General features: G+C 42.7%; 1 protein-coding gene across 1 annotated transcript in view; it reads right to left on the bottom strand.

Moving 5' to 3' along the window:
- Positions 1–21,559, bottom strand: part of SUCLG2 (succinate-CoA ligase GDP-forming subunit beta) — a 138,859-nt gene that overhangs the window by 78,838 nt on the left and 38,462 nt on the right. Inside the window, exons 3-7 of the mRNA XM_072126993.1 lie at positions 18,684–18,783; positions 17,682–17,772; positions 14,862–15,014; positions 11,060–11,149; positions 4,804–4,900 (exon numbers count right to left, since the gene is read on the bottom strand). Of these exons, the coding sequence (XP_071983094.1) occupies positions 4,804–4,900; positions 11,060–11,149; positions 14,862–15,014; positions 17,682–17,772; positions 18,684–18,783 (531 nt within the window). The remainder of the gene's footprint in view (positions 1–4,803; positions 4,901–11,059; positions 11,150–14,861; positions 15,015–17,681; positions 17,773–18,683; positions 18,784–21,559) is intronic.

Below are 21,559 nucleotides of genomic sequence, written 5' to 3'. Positions count from 1 at the left end.
TTAAAGAGGACACTTTTCTCTCTAATATCAGTGATTGTGTTACTAGGTGCCAGGGTTCAGGAGTTGTGATCTTTTGAACTGGGACATTGTCAGTGTGTGTATATAGGTGGTATTGGCACGGTGCATATGTAGGACGTATGGCAATCGTGAAGGGGTTAAACCATTATATCATCTCAACTGTGACTACAGAAGCCTTATTATATTGTATAATGTTTCTACCCCCTTCTCCAATTTCACGAGTGTCACTAAAAGTAACGCTCAGTTTGTCAGTGTTCACATTTGTCAGTGACTGATTTGAATAATCTGCATTTCCTTTGCGGCTGAATTAAAGATTAATTCATAAATTTAACAGATTCCTCCTATGACTGTTAAAATGAAGCGTCTTAATAAGCTTTTAATTACCATTAGACAAGTTGGTAATCACAAGACTCTGCGCGTCACTCACATTAGGGGCCCCCGGTAATTAATTTGTCCCACTGTAACAATCACTAGGTGACAATTTCATGCTGCTTTACGTTATTTAACTCCTTCCGGTGCTAATTAGGCAAATCCTTCAGATGTAGAATATGGGTTGACATGTAAGGTGACAATAGGAGAGGGGGGGGGGGTGTCAAATAAAGGAAATGATTGAAATGTAGTAGAATGGGGTGTATTACTTTATTGTGGTTTTGTATTCATTTTGTGCTTCTAAGACCTGACAGCCATCGTTAAGACCACATAATTGGAGGTTAACGCGGAATAAAATATCATATTCATTGTACAAGTAATAGAATTATTTTCACATTTAAACGTGGTTGAAATGACCTTGAATAAAGTTATGAAATTTACTTATACAGTATGGCGCCACCTGGTGCTCACAATGTATAGTAGTATGCATGTCCGGTGAGTTCTGGTGGTCACACATGTCAAGTCACTCTCCTACCAGCCAGGTCCCTACAAAGTGATCCTAAGATCACTGTAGTGCAGCCAAGAAGATTATCCTCTTGCCCTGCTTGGCAGGATAGGAGCAGAACCTCTGCAGAACATAGCAGCAGAGTTTAGTGGACCTCTTCAGCAGTGTAAGTAAGACGGGACTATATTATCAGCTGTCAGATGGTGACAAATTGATCCTGACCAGAGCCTGTCCCGAGTAGCAACACCCAAAAGTTTTGTTTAAGCTCTTTACACCCACTGGGTAACAACCCACCATTTAGGATCAAATATTCTTACATAGTGACTTTCAATATGTCTTTTTGTGTTAAAAATTCTATTTCTGATAAAACGGAAAGTCGAACTACAAGGACTAATCTATAGCCACGTACAAACTGCTCAATAGAGGAAGCTAATAGCTACTTACACAACAATAATGGACCTAGCCGTGGTGCTTTTGTATGTCCCTACCACTGGAGATCATAGATACTTTATGGGGCCCCCGATTACAACCCGGCACTAAAACTCACAGACTCTTATATGCCGGAAAGTCAAAGCGCTACAATTCTGCCAACTAGATGCTACTAATGAAAGCCGTATACTGCACATTTCATTTAATAGCCTATAATGAGGTGGTTTAAGGCCTGACTTGTGGATCTTAGAATCCCGATTCCAAAATGAGGGCTGTGCGGCAATCCCGGGAGACGTCGGCTAATAATGGAAACCCTCAGTTGTTTCGTCTTTGCCGGAAATCACAGCTGTAACGAGGAGTTTCTCCTAGAAGCATAAGCTTTGTTTGGCACAGCGTCCATGACACTTCTGTGACTGCGTACTACCAGAGAAATACCTGGGGAATACTCCCTTCCAGCAAGAAATTCTGCTGGAATACAAGGTAAATTAAGAAATCAACTATTTTAATTTGGAATCTACCATCACTCACTGATTTTAGGGTCTAACCAAAGTAAGTGGAACGAAATGCAGTGCCCCCTCCGATGTCTACATTTTGGTCTTTCCCAACGACCCTGGAAAGTGGTTTGACCTATATATAGAAGAATTGTGATAAATCGATTTATATTCCAGGTTTATCAAGTGCACTGGGGGCGTGTCCTCACACTGCTGTGTTCTTAGCGCTCAGCATGGAGCTGCTCCAAAGCCACTCCCCTTTGCGGGTCTCTTGTAGGATTGCGTTAGTAGATGGATACATCATTTATCCTCAGGAGAGGCTGTGAAGCAGCTCAATGCAGAGAGCCAAAACACAGCAGTGTGAGGAAAAGTCCAAAGTGCTTATTAAAAGAAAAATAATGGGCTTTTATCTATGTTGGTTCGGTCAAATTTTGGCTTGGCGAACCTGTCAGTGCTGTGAGGCTATCCTGGAGTACAAACAATTGGATGATTTTTTTTTTGGTGCACAGTATTCCAACTGGGAACACACCCACTTCCTATGAAGACACACCCTTCCTGTCCAGCCAAGTTACACCCCCTTCTCCTACAAGTTAAAAGGGAATCTACCATGAAATCCATCCTGATAAACAATGTGCACTTAATCATAGATCCAGGCACTGTGACTGTGGTAATCTTTTTTTATTGGTATCTTTCCTTCTAAAACCAACTTTTAAAATTTTGCCTGGGGTGTTACTTCATCGATCCCCCAAGCTCTGCAGATTTACAGGCTGTCACAATGAGCCTCATAGCACACCCATTATATCTTTACTATAGCTGTAGCAGGAAGTGCAGGGGAGACCAGCCCTGCTTTTAACAGCATGTGAAGCTACAGCACAGAGGGACTATGGCAACGCCCACCAGAGCCCCTTAAAGAAAATCTTTACAAATCTTTCACTCTAGCCTCTACGGAAGCTTTTTGTGCGGCTCTTGTCTAGCTCTATATGAAAAATAGGATTATACAATGTTACCTATACTGTATAAGACGTTGGTGCCCAACGAGCCACACGAGATCATTTAGCCATAGCCGGGGCCAGATCCTCGTGCGTTGTGCAATGTGCCTTCTATAGTTATAAAAGTGTAATACCGCAAGGATTTTAATTTCCAGAACGAGAACCATTTTCTCCTTCGCACGCTGCCAATTCACCTGGCATTGATTAAGTGGCACCGGCCCATGCAGACAGAATGATTACTTCAGTTTGGACAAAAATTGATTTAAAAAACTTTGCGGCGAAGAAAAAAAAAAAAAAAAAAGTATTGTCAAGCGCGGCAGATTGATCTGGGGACTCAGAAATATGGATCTTCTGTACATTAAAAACTACACATGATGCATCAGCGCGGAGGGAAGCGTCTGCCTGACATCATCTACAGTATAAATGGCCGCTGAATGAGCCTCGTGTATCTCATTACCGATTCGCATTAATAAATCGCTTTTCGACGATCAACAGCTCCGAGGTTTACGAATGAACGTCTTGTTACTGCAAACTTGGGCTTGAAGGAGAAGATGTTACATTATATCATTGCAGATTTGCCAATAATTTTTTTCCCAGCATGCTTTGTGAGGTACGAGCTACATAAAAGGACATCTACCACCAGGATGAAGGATTGTAAACCAAGTACACTGACATACTGGTGTGTATCCCCTCTGGCAGGATCTGCTTTTCTTTTATACCCAGGATTTTGAAAAAAAAAAAAAAAATGCAAATGAGCCTGAGGGGCTCTGTGCTCCATAAGTGTTAATGGATCCTGGAGCCCCCAGGTTCATTTGCATAATCTCTTTAAAGAAGAGCATAGGAAGCTTAAAGAAGAGCAGATCCTGCCAGAGGGGGCACACACCAGTATGTCAGTGTAACTGGTTTACAATCTTTCATCCTGGTGGTAGATTTCCTTTAAAACAAAGGTATTCCAGACTTATAACTTTGAAATCCTGTATTAAAAGTAATTCCTATAAATTATTTCCTGCCTCTGTCCTACAATCAGAGTGTCCAGGGTGTATAAAACCCTGCAGCGTATTACGCCATGGTATTAAAAATAATTTATCTGGTCAGAGGACCAGGTAGCCGTTCCTTTACACTGCTTTATAAGGAATCTCTGACTGCGGTGTATATAGTCTCCCTCTTCAGACAGTTAGCGTCATTTCTTCATGTGACCAGGGTCTAGACTACAGCTGCTGTACAGAAGGAATCCGGCCCCCTCAGTCACAGTGGCTAACAGACAATTGGAATTTCATCCTGGCCTTCTAAGGCTGAGAGGGCTGGATTTCTTCAGGACAGCAAAATGTATCCGAACTCATCCAATCACATAGTAAGAGGATACGACTTTGGGAATGGAAGACGTGTGACTCCCGGAGATTCCGCGGGTCGGAGATTCCTTGTAAAACAGAGTAAGGCATTGCTCCCTGCTCCTTCAGACCAGATACATTAACCTAATAGTAAAGCAATCAGGAAGGGGATAACAGTTACCAGTATATTCACTGCTGAGTAAGGTCCCTAGATAATTGGTAATGTATGTCGCCAAAGCAGAGTGTTGACTTGCCCACTTTCGGCTCTTATTATCCATCTTTCTTTCTGCTAAATTCCATCTTGCTAGCAGGATGGTAAGATGCTCACTGAGATGACAGATGATATAAAAGTATTTCATGGGCAATTTACTAAAACCTCTGTTCTTGTTGAGATGTTGGGTGTTCCTCAGCTGTATCGGTAAGACATCATAAAGTGAATCAGTACAACAGTGATGGGGACTATTGTAGAGGGCCCTCATACCAGCAGCGGCAAAATCCTGCTAAATACCAGGATCACTCCACAAACCATCTTGACCTTTCTTCCTTTTTAAGACAGAACAAAACAATCTAATTGATGGTAACGCTCTACTCCCCGGAGCACCAAGCGATGAGGATGATGAGGATTGGGAAAAACACAATTACAATTCTCTCTCTCTCTCTCTTGTTCCTCTTACCTTGTCCTTCCGGAGTTTCACCGAAGGGATTGACTTCAACCTGAGTAGCATCGACTTTCAGGAAAAGCTCGTAGAGTCTCTTAATCTGATCCGCGGCCTGCGTATCATTAAACACAACACAATTACAACGCTGAGGTCGGCACGGTGTATGAAATATTAAATCGTTTTATTAAAGGCTTGGAAAATGTAAAAACGAGGATGCAAAAACAGAGAGGGAGACAGAGAGAAGACAGATGTGTATAGCCAAGGAGATATCAGACCACCGAGATGTCTTACGAGACAGTACAGAGGAAGCAAGTCTATAGGACGGATCACATATTAACACTGTTTAACATATAAGTCAATGGGGGTCATTTACTAAGGGCCCGATTCACGTTTTTACGGCGGTTTACCCAAATTTTTCCGTTTTGCGCCGATTTTCCCTGTATTGCCCCGGGATTTTGGCGCACGCGATCGGATTGTGTCGCATCGGCACCGGCATGCACGTGACGGAAATCGGGGGGCGTGGCCATACGAAAACCCAACGGATTCGGAAAAACCGCCGCATTTAAAAAAAAAAAAAAAAATTACGCTGGACACGCACTTACCTTCGCTCGGCCCGGCTTGGTGAAGTTCAGTGCATTCAGCACAGCAGCGACACCTGGTGGACGTTGGAGGAACTGCCTTAGTGAATCGCCGGAAGACCCGAATCCACCGCAAATTGTGTGATGACCCATCAACACTAAAGGGGGAAACTTGCTGAACGGTTGGGTCAGGCACAATTTTCTGGCATAGAAACCTGGAAATAGTCATAATTCCTTGCAATCCGACAGGAATTATGATTATTTTCAGCAAGTGGGAGTAGAGGGGGCTGTGCCAAGGTGTCAGAGTGGACCGGTGGGGGAGTTCCTGCCCCGCGTGTGTGCACCGGTTACAACATGCGCCTGATCTGGTGAAGATTACAGTGCAATTCTATGCCAGACAGGGCCTGATGTAGAAATATCCACCAGCACAGTCGGCTGTCTGATACATCAGGCGGCATAAGCCTCCAATATACCTGGCACTGCGGAGTTTACATAACCAGATATGCCAGGATATTATAAATCCCTTATTATAGTGTATCAATATATTTCTTATGGTATCTGATAAACCCAAAGACATGCTGCAGAGCAGAGGAATATTCTGCGTAACCCAACGGCGTCTCATACTATGGTGGATGGAGCAGCTTTGGATGTAACACAGGGTTTGGTACAGCACTTATGCTAAATGCGTTGTAAACAGAAAGGTAATAAAATGCTACGTTGGGACGCAGCAGGTTGCCAGCAATATACAATCTTTATTTCTGCTTGTTATACTTTTTATAGAGAAAATTGGAAGCTCGGCGCTGCGTCAATCAAAATCAGATTCCTTACTGGGCAGAAAGTTAATTTTAATCCGTTGACTGCTGCTGTCTGATCTAGAGTATAAGAGCCAAGAAGAAGCCTTCGAGAGTTTGCAAAGTTTCGTATGGATGTAGAATTTGGGTTATGTTTATGGGCATGTACATGCTGGGAGTTCCTGCTTTCAGAAAGACAGAGAGCTGCATCTCCTAATACAGAGATGTCAAACTTTTTAGACACAGAGTGCCCAAACTACAACCAAAACCTGCATATTTTTAGCAAAGTGCCAATGCGACAATTTAAGCAGTAACTTATTACTCCCTGCTCTGTCACAGGTTTAAATCGTATAGGCACCTGAGGACACCAATACAGTAGAAAGAAGTTTGGATTATCCTTGTAGCTTCCTTCTAGGGTCCTGGGATGCCTGGGACTGCAAGAGGCCTTGAGTCCTGTTTGGCAAACTCTACCCTGGGGTGATGGGGCAGGTGCCCATATAGAGGGCTCGGAGTGCCACCTCGGGCACCCGTGCCATAGGTTCGCCACCACTGTCCTAATATATGGACACAGAATACGTCTGGCTTAGAGGGAAGCCATCAGCGTAAATCGACCTAATAAAACTCTACCAGTATGTTGTCAAACAGTATATTTCTTTCATCGTCCAGTGTGGTGGCGTCATCCAGAAAATGTGAAATGTACAGTTGTATAAAGTCAAGAAGGCAGCGAGTATAGAACTAAAGTCCAGCTCTCCCAGACTCAGAATCCCCCCCTTCTCTGTCCTTTACAACTCCACATCCAGGGACATCACCATAAGGTTCTATTAAAGTCCAGTGCATGGTGTCAATCACAGCAGTAGGGGCGTTCTGATGTTGGGAGAGCTTGACTTCAGTGGTAAAATCTCCAACTATGGAGAGGTGTGAACAAGTCCAAATCTGGGGCAATGCTGTTGTCTGATAAAAATGATCAGGGGTGGATGTGACCATTCAATCCCCTCTACAAGAGCTCTGGTAGCAGCGCAGCCAGACAGCCAATATACTATAGATGGAGATGTGATGTTGTAGCTCAAACCGTAGTACATAAAATCTCTTCAAAGCTGATCAACTACTAAATCCAATAAAGTTCTTAGGGAATGTAACTTCTATAGGTTCCAATAGCAAAAGTTCTTATAAATCACGACTGAAAATTAGATTTTTTTTACAAAAACATCAGCCGAGTCTTGTTTCACTCAGTCGGGAACAAATCCGAGTAATATTTCAGAATTTTATGGCTGAAGAAGCAGGAAATCTGTAATAATCCATAACACAAGAACTGCAGGTCTTTACACATAAATGATGGATCTACAGCCGACAAGATCAAATAAAGACCGGAGCGGTTTAGTTATAGGCAGAGCCCTGTGTATATATTACATCACGTTAAGGACGAGCAAGCGCCGATTGTCAGGACGCAGAGACGTCGCTGTTTACGAACAATGACATTTCTATTCCTATTCCCAAAGTGGAACAACAACAACACCACACAGAAGGAGAATGTGCCAGCCCGGGTCCGGGGAAGCGGGAACGCAGCGGCAGATGTATCCATCCCTTGGAATTTGTCATCCGGCTGCTCCATGATTCCAATTGTTTAAGGTTGACTTGTTGGGTGTAATAATACTTAAGTTATTGATGTGCTGTGGGGTAAGTGCACTCCTGATAGGAGATAACAGCCCTCAGTAGGAGACGGGGCATCCAGCCAGGCGGCTTCATTAGGAAATTGTATACTGCAGTAACACTTCTAAAGGTGGATAATACTCGAGACGGGAAAGTGCTACTCGAAACGCAGGATGTGGTTAACTTCTACACGTCCGATGCGAATTCAGAGGAAAGTGGATGCAACTTTGTTACTCTTCTAAAAAGGAAATAGTTGTGCAGGTTTGTTCTTAAGTTGAATTTGTATGTAAGTCGGAACTGCATATTGTATAATTGTAACCCAGGTCAAAATTTTTGACACCTTTGACACCTTTAATAACTTATAGCTGTTTATTGTAGCCTAGGGCTAAAGTACAGTAAATTTACAAAAATCCAGAGGTTCGTTTGTAACTAGCGGTCGTCTGTAAGTCGGGTGTTCTTAAGTAGAGGACTGTCAGTACTTTGAAAACCAAGCACTTACTCATAGATCCAGGCATCTTGACTGGTTAAATTCCTATCCATGGCCTCCTTCCTTCTATAAGCAACTTTCAAAATTATGCTAATGAGTCTAAAGGACTATGGAGGTGGTGTCCAGAGCCTCTCCATGTTGTATCACAGGCTGTTAGACTGTCTCCACCTCCCTGATTCCTCAGCACCTCCCCTCCCTCTGCCTTGTATAATCTCACTGCAGTTTCAGCACATAGGGAGAGGAGGAAAGCTTCTGCACAGGGTAACAGCCTAAGAAGCTGCAAACAAGGACAGGCTCTGGTAATACCCCAGTAGCCCTTTAAGCTCATTAGCATAATGTTGAAAGTGTGATTTTTAGAAGGAAGGAGGCCACGGATAACAAATATAAGGAGACAACTATAGTCAAGGCAATAGAAAAATCAACATCCAGCTTCTGGTTAGTGTAGAAAAAACCTTTACTATCGTTTCTTGCGACCTGCAAAACAATTTGCTGGTGACCAAGAATCACAATCATCTGCAAATTGCTTTAGATGTTGCGAGAGACAATATTTAAGGCTTTTCTACATTATCCAACAGCAGGACGTGGGTTTTTCTATTATGCTATGCCTACCCTATAGCAGGGTGGTCCTGGCATGAAATAGTTAAAGAGTAACTGTAAAGTATAAAAACTTTTGCATAACGCTGCACCAAAAATAAGCAATTCTTTAATTTACTCTAATTGGCTATCTGCAGGTGTTTAGCCTCTAGCAGAGGTTTTACCTTGTTCCCTCAGGCTATTCTCCATTTGCGATGCTTCCTGGTAACCATGGGAATCCGTATATGACAGCTGGATGGGCTTGATGGTAGGGGGCAGTAGAAGGAGTGCAAGAAAACAGGACCTTTTGTCACAAGCATGCTTCACGTCATACTATTACAAACCTTCTGTCCTGATCTATATGAATGCCCTTCATACTCTGGCTTCAGTGCCCTTAGATGAGGTCACAACCAGGAAGTGCCGCCCACTACAGGAATAACCGAGTATGATTTTATAAGAAATGATGATCGATATACCAGGTTATATCTCAGGCTAGGAAGAAGCCAGCAGCATGATACAGGTATCGTTGGAACGGTTGTCAAAGGATCTTCCCAGCTGTGCTATAACTAATTTTTGTCAATAACTGGCAAACAGAAGCAGGGAGACAGAAAGGGTGAGCTGGGGTTACTTTCTCTCGATACCACAGTCACGGTGCCTGGATCTATGAGTAAGTGTCCCTGGTTTATCATGATGGATTCTGATGGTAGCTTTCCTTTAAAGCCTGTTCACAAGGCAGTGTTTATAGCTGTAGAGACAAGTCAGACCTCTCGCATTCTAATACAGAAGATACGTCATCAATATCTATTCATTAGCAACGAGACATCCATAGCTCATACTTTGGAGATACCAATGAAGATCTTCTAGGAGACATCTTCTTTAATACTAGTTTATAGTTCTGCGCTCTTCATAACAAGACATGGTAAAAAAAAAACTACAGGTTTTATTTGATGCCTCTAAGCCATTACGGCGGGAACAGTCCTTTTATGAGGGACACTTTATAGCGTGAGGCTTTTCCTGTTACAGTGCTCCAAATCACCAGCTTTTCTCAACAGGCACAGAGTTAACCCTTAGAAGACCTGGCCGATGTTTGCCTTGAAATTATATATGTTCTGTGTACTTGTCGGGGTTGGCCACTTTACCTCATGTAGTTTTGTAATGTGTGCGTAAGGGCGGGAGGGCAGGTGATTTACCAATATATATCTAGTAATAGTTCTGCTCCGGTTTTCCTGATATATAAAGTGAAGCCTCCTGTCTGTTACCTCATCAGCCAGACATTCCTGTCCATAACATGGCCGCAGATGGAGAGTCATGTGATCTCTATCTGTCCATGAACAATCGCCCTGCCAAGACCTTATGATATTATTCATGAATACTAGCATAAGGTCCTAGCAGGTGATTGCTCATGGGCATATAGAGATCACTTGACCCTCCATCTGTGGCCATTTTATGGACAGGAATCTCCGGCTGATGAGGTAACAAACAGGAGGCATCACTTTATACATTTTTAAAAAATTCTACTCCGCTTTCTTGATATGTAAAGGTAAATTACCTAATATTCACCAGACCCCATCATTTTCCCCTCCCAAATCTCCAGATTTCAGCAACAAACTGCTGAAAAAGTTAAAAAGTTTGAGACTCTAAAACCAAGGTGCATGAAGATACGCAAAACTACAGCTTGTCCTGGTGCTCTATACAATACTATGAGAGAGTCAGGAATTGCTGAGAACAGCGCTCTGATATATCCAGCACTCTCGTAGAATGCTCAACCTGTCTCTTCATTCAGTTGGCAACAAAACCCTCAGCAATAGGTGTAAAAGGGGTCTTGTTCTCACTACTGGCCCGAGCGGCAAGTTCAGCATGTGTCCTGCTGCTCCATTCTCAACTATAGGAGTGTCCTAAATTGTTGAGCACAGCGCTCAGGTATCTCTGCCACTCCCATTCACGGTTTAAGTGAGTTCTGGAGATACTGAAGTACAACACACCCATAATATTGAATAGAGTGTCAGTAAGAATGAGTCCCACATTCTCTGGACTGCTGGGGGACCCATCCTTACGATCGGTGGGCGCCCTTTCTGTTGGACCCTCACCAATCACAGGATAGGAAATAACTTGAGGAGCTAGCCCTTTAAGTTCTTGAAAAACCCCTTTAAAAAAAAAAAAAAAATACTGCAAAAGGGTAATTCAGTCCTCCTCACCTGTTGTCTTAAAGGTCCCTTGAATCCCAAGTTGTCGGCCATCCGCAAGGCCTGGCTGTCCTGAATACCTTCGAATATATCAATTTCCTCCTGTAAGAGTAATAAATAACAAGTAATGTAAATATTTAAGTCGGATGTAAATGAAAAATTAATATGCACCCGGCTCCAGGAGCGGGCGCCCAGAGGGTACATTTTAATTAAGTCACCACCTTGTGAATGAGGTCCTTCCACAACAAGGCGGTGGCGCGGTGACAAGACAATCTGACAACACTTTTCACTTCTAATTACCGGCCAGATGGCTTTGACAAACATGAAGCAGCTCATTTTTATGACAGGCGCCGCAATCTTATGGTGTTCATGTACCGACCCAGCAATGTTATCACAAAATACGCTTAAAGGGGCAGGAGGGGTCTCCGTTTTGGCACTGACCATCATCATCACAGATCATTCCAGGAAAATGGTAACTTAGAGACAGCCAGACTAGAACTGAACGGCTGTAAAACCTCATTTGTCAAGCAACTTCCATTTAGTGTTTACAGCTCCCATGCAGGTAAATGCGCCTCCGTGGTATGCGCTCCATAAACTAATCCTGTGTGCTCCAATATTGCCGTCGCGTTTCCTTCCATCTGTCATCTATTTCTAGTACATAAACATTATTAGATCAGCGAGAAGCAGGGAGTATGACTACAGAATCTGACTACACAGGGTTTGTTTGTAGTCTGTAGCTATGGCGACACACAGGACCCAAAATGATACATTTTAAACAAAGACTAACGACAAAGTTGTCTGGATAAAGAAAGTTTCGGCAGCATCCAAAAAACATGGTTCTTTAATGCCACAGAACCCAAAATGCAAAGTTCACTGGAGAAAACATATTGATACATTGCATTCTGTTACTAATGTATGAAGCCTACGCTGCCTACCATTACTTGTGTGTACTCCTTATTAAGAAGAGACATTGATTTTGATTCTACATGGGAGAGAACATGGGCAATTATATATATTATATACATACACACACACATATATACTTTTTTTAAAAATGAAAAATAAGACTAAAGAATGACATTACTAAAAACCTAAAAATCAAAAAGAAAGAGATACAAACCTCGACTATTCTCCACCAAACTCTTACAGCAAGTTCCGATTTCCTACCTGTCCCTATATCCTGGTTTCCTGCACGTGACTATTCACCCAATCACTGGCCGGAGTGGTGACTTGTCTCAACAAGCGATTGGTTGAGCATCTTTTCCCGTATTAACCCCTTCGTGTCTAAGCCATTTTAGACCTTTAGGACCAGGCCTGATTTTTTAAAATTTGCCCTGTGTCATTATAGGAGGTTATAACTTCGCGACGCTTTAACATATCCAGGGGATTTTGAGATTGTTTTACCGTCGCACATTGTACTTCAAAGGAATAGAAACATTTTGATGATATCTTTTGTGTTTAGTTATTGAAAAAAATTGAAATTTGGCAAAAATTTCTAAAAATTATTCATTTTCAAAGTTCAAAATTTTCTGCTTTTCAGGCAGATAGTCATAGCACCCAAGTAACTTTATAACTAACATTTCCCGAATGTCTGCTTTATATCGGCACAGGGTTTTTTGCATCCTCTCTCTTTTCTAGGTTGTTAGGAGGTTCAGAATTTTGGGTGCAATTTTTCTCATTTTTATGAAAATCACCAAAACCCTTATTTAGAGGCACATGCTGAGCTTTAACTGACTGTGAGAGGCCTAAACAGCAGTAAACCCCCATATATCACGCCATTTTAGAAACTACACCCCTCAATGTGTAAAAAAAATCAACAAGTGTGTTAACCGTTTAGATGCTTCACATGGGTTAAAACAATATGGAGGTGTAATTTACAAGCTGTAATTTTTTTAGACAATGTATTAATTTTGGCCAAAAATTAAACCGTTACAAAGTAATAAATGACAAAAAACTCCACAAAGTTTGATACCCAATTTCTCCCGAGTATAAGGATGCCCCATATGTGGTGGTGACTGCTGTATGGGCACACGGCTGCGCATAGAAGGGAAGCTGCGCCATTCAGAGCAGATCTGCAATGTCACATCTTACAGGCTATAAAATGTTTTGTTTTTTTTTTGTAATTTGGACATATGGGAGATTATTTTTTTTTGTGGATGAGATCCACTTTTCAGGTAAATCATTTACGGGGGGGCTCAATAGCTAATAATCAGATTTTATTAACTCTTTCTTGGTGGTTGTTAAAAAAATCATTAATTCTTGTTTATGGTTTTTAGCAATTTTTCATGGACGTTCACCATACCATAAAAATGTGTTATCTTTATTCTACGGGTCATCACGATTACGGTGACACCCCATTTATATGGCTTTTTTATGGTGCACTTGTTTTGCAGAATATAGAACTAATTTTGTGAGAAATTTGCTTGTCTTTGTATCGCCATGTAACAATGGGCAGAACATTTATATTTTTTTTGTTTACGGAGCTGGTTTATAGCTTATTTTTTGCAGGACAAGCTGTACTTGTTCTTGGTATCATGTCGGGGTAAAATTAAAAATGTTAAATTTTTGTGTTTTTTTTTTCGCCGTTCAAGGTACGGGTTCAGTGACGATTTTATTTTATTGTACGGGTTGTAAACGGACGTTGTGATGCCCAATATGTTGTGTTTTTTTTGTGATTTTCACTTTTTTTATGTTTTATTGTATTATTGCATGGCATGGGACTTCAAGAGACTTTTATTCTTTTTTAATAATTTTTTTTAACTGCACTTTGTTTTTTTTAACTTTTTTTTACTGTTTTATTTTGTCCCAGGGTGGGACATGAACAAGTGATCATTTGATCACTTGTTCATTGTAATATACTGCAATACTAATGTATTGCAGCATATTACATAGTCAGCCTATGCATTCTGCATAGGCTGACATCAGCACTGTTAGATTGTGCTTACAGCACGATCCTAACAGGCTTCTAGTAAAGGCAACCCTGGGGTCCTTATCGGGCTTCAGGGTTGCCATGGCAACGATCGGCACCTCCGTACCGTGGCGATAATCGCGATCCTGACTGTTACTGCGGGATCCCGGCTACCGCTTACCGCCGGGATCCCGCGGCGATCGCCCGGGCGATCGCCATGACGTGATACTACGTCAAGGTGCGGGAACGACCCGCATCCTATGACGTAGTATCACGTCAGGGTGCGCAAAGGGGTTAAAAAAAAAAAAAAACACGAAGAAAAAAATTGAGCGTCGCTCACCAAAATTGTCTTCTTAGCTTGTCTATTACTTACAAAGTCAATACAGATATAAGGATGCGAGCAAGAAAAAAAAAGTGTCACGACCGTGAAACGGCCTGTGCCTTTTACACTGTGGTGAGGTCCTGCACAGCCCTCCCTCGCTTTCCTTATGTCTCTATTGGCTTTGTAGTATTACTGAATAAATGACAAGCTTAAAAAAAAAGACAATTTTGGCGAGTGCCTCTCGATTTTTTTCTTAGTTTTTATATAGTGAACTGCACTTTACTCACAGCTGAGCAACAACTAGAGTTCATGTTTACCAACAGAAGTCCGGGGCCCACTTTGTAACTTATTCTACAACGGAATACAAATCTGGCAAATCTGTAATTTCCATAAGGAAGCAGCGTCCACCGTTTTAAGTGCTTTTAGAGCTTTTCCCGTATGTTGACAGGAAGGAGAGACTGCGGAGAACCCAGGAAGCAGGGAACTGGTGGGTCTGTAAGGATGTATTGTTAGTTCTTGCCTTTTTTATGCTATTTTTATGTACATTTTTTTGGAACGAAGCAAAAGAGGAAAAAACGTCTCACCTTAAAGATAAGTTCCGGTGTTTTCTCAGCAACTTCTTCAATGTCAACTCCACCTTGAGGGCTGCCGACGATCACGGGTCCATTGCATGCGCGGTCCATTAGAATTGCTAAATAAGTTTCTCTGGAGATATCCAGGGCCTCGGCCACCATCACCTACAACATTAATTGCTTCAATTAAAGCCCACGGAGTCCTGAGTCAGCAGATACTCAGCACCGCACCAGTTATTACTATAATGACATAGACCTCTGCTGATGTCTGGGGGAAGAGGAGCTTTCTTATAAAGATGAAAGAAAACTTTCTGTCATTGGTCTCAGATTTTTCCTGTCCAGGCATCTTCTAGGATCACCGATACCTTTATCGTCTTCTAGTCTTGGCAGCTGAGGTGACGCTAAAGTAAGTATCTCCCCAGATGGCGCTCCCCAGGGTTGGATAATTCACAAGATAATCGAGATGGAAGTCCCATGGGTACAGAACGCCTCATTGACGTGGACCAATTACAACAATAACTACAAGGACAATGATGGAAGAGCCGCCCTGGGCACCGTGCGGAGCATGTATGAACGAGGAACGAGTCGTATCGGGAGAGCTGGTACATGCTGGTTCTCCTACACATGTCAAAACACATAAATCTAGAGAAGATCTGTCACCAAGGAGAAGAAGCTGGATGACATGACTTTTCGAGAAGTAACCATTACCCTTTTGAATACTCCAATTTTCACTCGTCTCAGAGCCGGTGGCTGGAGACCAGCTGCTACAATGTCTCCCATACACTGCACAAAGATAGTAAAGGAAGTCCTGCTCCATTACGCTCTATCCATCACTCAGTAGTAGCATCAGCAAGATCATATTGAAAAATATAGAGAAGAACTGACCTGTGCTTGTGTGAATTAAGTGCTTGATGAATAATAGAAACTTACTACTAGCTCCAGCAGACTGTCTGCACCCTTTTCACCCAGTACAGCTCATTTCCCCTCCCCAGTAACTAGACTCCTATTTTCAGTCCTTCTTCCTCATACAAGATGGATTCAGCAAATATTTTATACTAGAGTATAAGTTTAGGTAGGAGGGGCAGGAAAAGAGCCTCACAGGTAGAGAAAGTAGCTTTTATTTTATTAGTGTTATTTATATTCGCTTGCACTAGTAACATATGGAACAGTTTGTTGGATGTTTTTTGCCCACTTATTTCCCATTATAAAACCGAAGTCCAGCTCTCCGCACCGGACTGCGCTGTATGTGACCGTCCTGCCACGTCTTTACTACCAGCGCAGAAGAATTCCTACCTCTCGCTAATGAAAACGGCTAATTTTAGACTAATGAAGAGAGTTTCTCCGTCTTCCGTATAAAGGTGCAGAGCTGCAGTTAAACAGGGAGTATAATGAGGCCGTTTTTTTTACCATCACTTGACGTCTTTTGTTTTCTACGTTTAAAGAAAAGTGTTTCCTACAGTAGCAGGAACATGGACGTCTGCCAGGAGCCCAGAGAGCGGCTCATTAATTACTTGGGTCTCGCAATTCGCTGAGGTGGATTTTTATGCTGAAGTAAAGGGGGCAACAGTGAACTGCTCGACGCTCATCACACTGGATTTTACATTCCTGCAAAAAAACGTCATTATTTCAGATCAAACACGGGAACAATGGGAGTCTTCTTAGAGGAAAATTTTGGGGGGATTATTATATGTGTAATGCAGACACAGTAGTCTCATAGCTAAAGGCACACATTATACATAGTGTTTTGGGTCGGGGGGGGGGGATGTAGACAGTCTCGAGGACTCTCCAAATTTTAGCTGAGACCAGGAAGAAGTAGGTCGTAATCAAAGATGTGGAATTTAGTTCTAAAAGTTCTACCGTCATTGAGGGATTTCTTATGAAGTAAGTTTCCTCCGAGTCATTGCAAGGGGGTCCAAGTTCTGCCCTTTGACCAAATGTACCGTTCACGTGTTGAAGTATAAGGGGTTAGGGTGGGTGTTTCATATCACAATACAGCCGTATACATGAAACTATGGGAGTTGTAGTCTCAAGGTAGCCCTCCAGATCACAGCCCTCAATAGAGATCTACGGAACCTGGTTACCGAGTGGTGACCACATTGTGTCACATCATGATCTGCACGGTGGCCGATCGGCTTTCTATGGAGAGGATGAGGAGTGCTCACTCCTTCCTCCTCCACCCAGCTGTGTGCTCGGCCGGATAATCCGTAGTTGGAGAACTCTGGTCATTTCCATCTGAAACATTAATGGATTTTCATCTGGAAAGACACTTACACCTGTTGTGTGAGGGTCGATCATTCCTGGTTTTGGCTCACAATAACTGGAGACCTAACGGAGATGTGAACTAAGAGACTCTGGGACCTGCATCTATCTCGAGACTGTAGCAAACCAAAGAAGTACTGCTACTTCTTTGGTTTGCTATTGGAACGTAGCGGTCTTGGATCAGACACGCTGTAGCCTGCACCCATCGGGTTGAACCCTTTCTGTACACTGTGCCGCCCACCCAAACAGTTGCTATCTCAAGACTGTATGTATGTGGCTCTCTCCAGTCACACTTATGGTCAGCTATTCTTCGAGGGCCCATCTACGACCCAACTCTTGAGATGAGATGAGAGTCTCAAAGCTGTGGCACACATGTAATGGACATATCCTGCCCAATGAAAATGTGTAAAGTACATACCAGGGCATTCTCCATTAGACCAGCAAGCACTGAAAAAGTACATAGAAGAAGCCAAAGCTATAATCAGGACCCTCACCAATATCTAAAGGGCCACATTGTGCATCTATAGACCTCTAAATTCATACAACGGCCCTTTGCTTCACCAGGCGTCTTACCTTGTTCACTTTGACGCCGCCCTGGGGGGTCTGCTTTGTGGAAAGGTTGTATCCGATCATTTGTTTTGTAAGAACTTCTACCTTGTTGGGGCTGCAACAGAAGCAGAGAAAAGAAGAAAAAATTGAAAATTGGATGCGGGCACAATAATATGGTCCAGATCACAGCAACCAACAGATAGGCCATGATTGTACTGTACGCCTGTTACAGTCCAGATAAAGTGTAAGGATTTCAAGTCTTGATAATAAACCAGTGCCGCATTTCTATGTGCTGCTTGGCACCAGTGCCGCAGTTCTATGTGCTGCTTGGCACCAGTGCCGCATTTCTATGTGCTGCTTGGCACCAGTGCTGCATTTCTATGTGCTGCTTGGTACCAGTGCTGCATTTCTATGTGCTGCTTGGTACCAGTGCTGCATTTCTATCTGCTGCTTGGTACCAGTGCTGCATTTCTATCTGCTGCTTGGTACCAGTGCTGCATTTCTATCTGCTGCTTGGTACCAGTGCTGCATTTCTATCTGCTGCTTGGTACCAGTGCTGCATTTCTATCTGCTGCTTGGTACCAGTGCTGCATTTCTATGTGCTACATTTCTATGTGGAGCTCTGTACTGGTGCTGTATTTCTATACTGGTAGTAAAGTTTATGTCAAAATTAATTTTGTACAAAAATTTATTGGATTTTAAATGACTTCCATGGTAGAGAAAAGGAACTTTTTGTGATTTGTCATATTGGGCAAGGTACCTACAAACTGGCCTTCTTCCATACATATATACTGGTACAAATCTGATGATACTCAGTGGAGGAAATGCATAAAGTACTGGGGCTCACTGCTCCCCTCATGACGAGCCTGATATATAATTTTTCGGCGCTGTCGGTGTAATGTCTATGGCAGGTAGGGTAAAATCTTTGCAATTCCCGGATATGCTCCAGGAATTGCGACCAAATTACGGCTTGTGCGCTGGTATTTAGTCATAAAACCCCACCAGAAATAGTAAAGAAGTACTTACTCAGTAGTTAAATGGACTCCCCCTTTGAGCCCGCTGTCGAATACACCTTTGCCTCTCCCTCCGGCCAAGATCTGGGCTTTTAAAACGATTTCCCGCGCCTCTGCAGAAATATAAGTAAAACATGTATGTGCATTTAATGATGAGATGACCTATATACATATCCCACCTCCCATGTATACATCCAATTTATCCATCTATAACCTCACCCACCAAAACCGCAAAAATAGACATCCATTTAGGAGTCCACTGTAATGGATAGCTGCCATGTCTCTGACCACCGATGTTGGTCCTGGACATCTGATCATGCATCGAAACAGATAAAAACTCTTAAAGTTTTTCCCAAAAAGTTCTAGAACTCCAGTTATAAAAGAAAACACGCCCAGAAAACTCTGATGAATAGCATAAAAGTAACATTTTAATGTACAAAACAAACCCAACAGCCAATAAGCTGAGCCCTTATTAGATAAATGTTAGACCTGCTCTACGATCGATATGACACCGGTACTGTACCTTCCAGCCTCCCGGGCAACTAGGACCTTAAAATTGGATTTTGGAGATTTATTCCCAGTTCTTTTTGTGCCCTTTATCACCAGTTCCCATTTACTTAAATATCTGAGTTTAAGAGAACAAATAATTTTCATTTTCTCTTATTTTTTTTTAGTTTCTTATTTAATTTTATATTTTTTTTTAGTATTTTTTTTTTCCACCCTTCAATATTTATTCCTTCACAGTTCAAATTCCCTAACGGGATTACGAGAAAATGTTCCTTAGTAGAAAATGTAATTTTAGTTGCAATGATACGTGCTCTACTCTCTTAGGTACCGTCTACCAAAAAATTGCAAAGGGCATAATGGATTTTTTATGGAAATATCCCAGCCACGGTACAAATTGAGTTACTACAGACAAATGTTAGCTCTCCGACGGCTCTAAAACACAGGATAAAATTATGTTCCAATCATGCGTTCCTCGGCCCCCGTTCAGTGGAAGCAAATTCTTCATACAAAGAAATTAGACACTGGTTCATTGAGCCATTAAAAGCCTAAAGACGTGCGCCGGGTAATTTATTCTCGTCAGAGCTTTTCAGTTCAATGGAAAACAGAAAATCGGGCACGAGAATCACAGCTGACTATACATTATATGAACAGATTGCAGCGCTAATCAGACGGGAACTCAAATATATGTATAAAAAGAACAAAGCCGCAGCCTCCATTCTACACTTGTCACAGTCCCTGTAGATTTGGCAAAGCAACGATGATGCGTTCCGGTCAAATATCTGCAAAGTTGAGCAGAAGAATGTATTATAAGCAAATATGTAACAAAAGGAAAGGAATTGTGTCTTCCCCATGTGCCAAAATTTTCAGCAAAAATGTATTAGTTTACTTTCCTGCACTGATAGGACCCCCACCACCAAAAAAAGAAGTCCCATGTCTCCTGAAGCATTAATACTACTACTAGGTAGGGATCCTCATTCTCACGATTGGTGGGTTCCTGGCTTTCTCATATCCAATGATGATATATTTATCCTGGTTATGAAGGGGACAGCACTCAAACATTGAATAGTTCAAGAATCTGATGCATTAACAAGGGAATCCGTCATCAGTAATTACCTAACCAAACCACTTGGCGATGCCCACACATGCCAAATATACCTTTTTTTTTCTCCAGCTGCTCCTTCCAGCCAGGCCAAAACTTTCACCTTCCCTCATCCACCACCTACCCCATCAGCCACGCTACTCCTGGGTCCGGCAAGATGTTTAGGAGTAGCACTCTCTACTATACATTGGTTGGAGCTGAAAGACTGAGTGGCTCCTGCCCCATCTGCACTGCAGCTCCTCCCCCATCTGCACTGCAGCTCCTCCCCCATCTGCACTGCAGCTCCTCCCCCATCTGCACTGCAGCTCCTCCCCCATCTGCACTGCAGCTCCTCCCCCATCTGCACTGCAGCTCCTCCCCCATCTGCACTGCAGCTCCTCCCCCATCTGCACTGCAGCTCCTCCCCCATCTGCACTGCAGCTCCTCCCCCATCTGCACTGCAGCTCCTCCCCCATCTGCACTGCAGCTCCTCCCCCATCTGCACTGCAGCTCCTCCCCCATCTGCACTGCAGCTCCTCCCCCAACTGCACTGCAGCTCCTCCCCCAACTGCACTGCAGCTCCTCCCCCAACTGCACTGCAGCTCCTCCCCAAACTGTTGCTAAATAAGACCCCCACCAATAAGACACTGAAGACCTAATCGGAAGTAGAAGAACACGCTCCCATCCCATCTCTATTGAGCTTACAGCACCAAAGGGATTGATCAAAACTGGCGAAACTGAAAATAATGCAGTTGTCTAAGCAACCAAAGTCCATCACCGATTGACTGAGGTTTCACAAAACTGAAAAAGTTAAAATATTGATTTCCCTTAATACCGGTTTGTTCGATTTACAACTTTATCAAAATTTGGCAAAATTGTAAAAAACAAGGTTAAACAGGAGCCGTGCACTTTGACTCTCTGAGTTGTTAGCCAGAATATCACAGGTCCGAAAAAAGGAGAATTTGTTTCTCAGGAAACTCCTGGGATTAAGTCCATTTAGAAGACGACTCCCCCAAGCGTAATATCTTGAATCAAAGAGACACAGATTCCCCGGAGTCGCAGGAGCCTAAGAGCACTTGATTAATGTGCTGCGGCTCCCAGACACGGATATCTTCATCTTACACAACCGCAACGCGGCCGTCATTGGACATAAACCACCAGTCTCTCTCATCTGCCGCATAAAAGTGGATGATATCCTCAGGAGAGTATAAAATAGGAAGATTTTTGGTTCCACAAATTCTGGCCCGACTGTGGATCTAATAGTAATCATGAGATCAAGGGATCTATGAGGAGATGAGTTTGGC

This window comes from Engystomops pustulosus, chromosome 10 (genome assembly GCF_040894005.1).
Source record: "Engystomops pustulosus chromosome 10, aEngPut4.maternal, whole genome shotgun sequence".
NCBI classification, from domain to species: Eukaryota; Metazoa; Chordata; class Amphibia; order Anura; family Leptodactylidae; genus Engystomops; species Engystomops pustulosus.
This window is presented reverse-complemented; position numbering and strand designations above follow the sequence as displayed.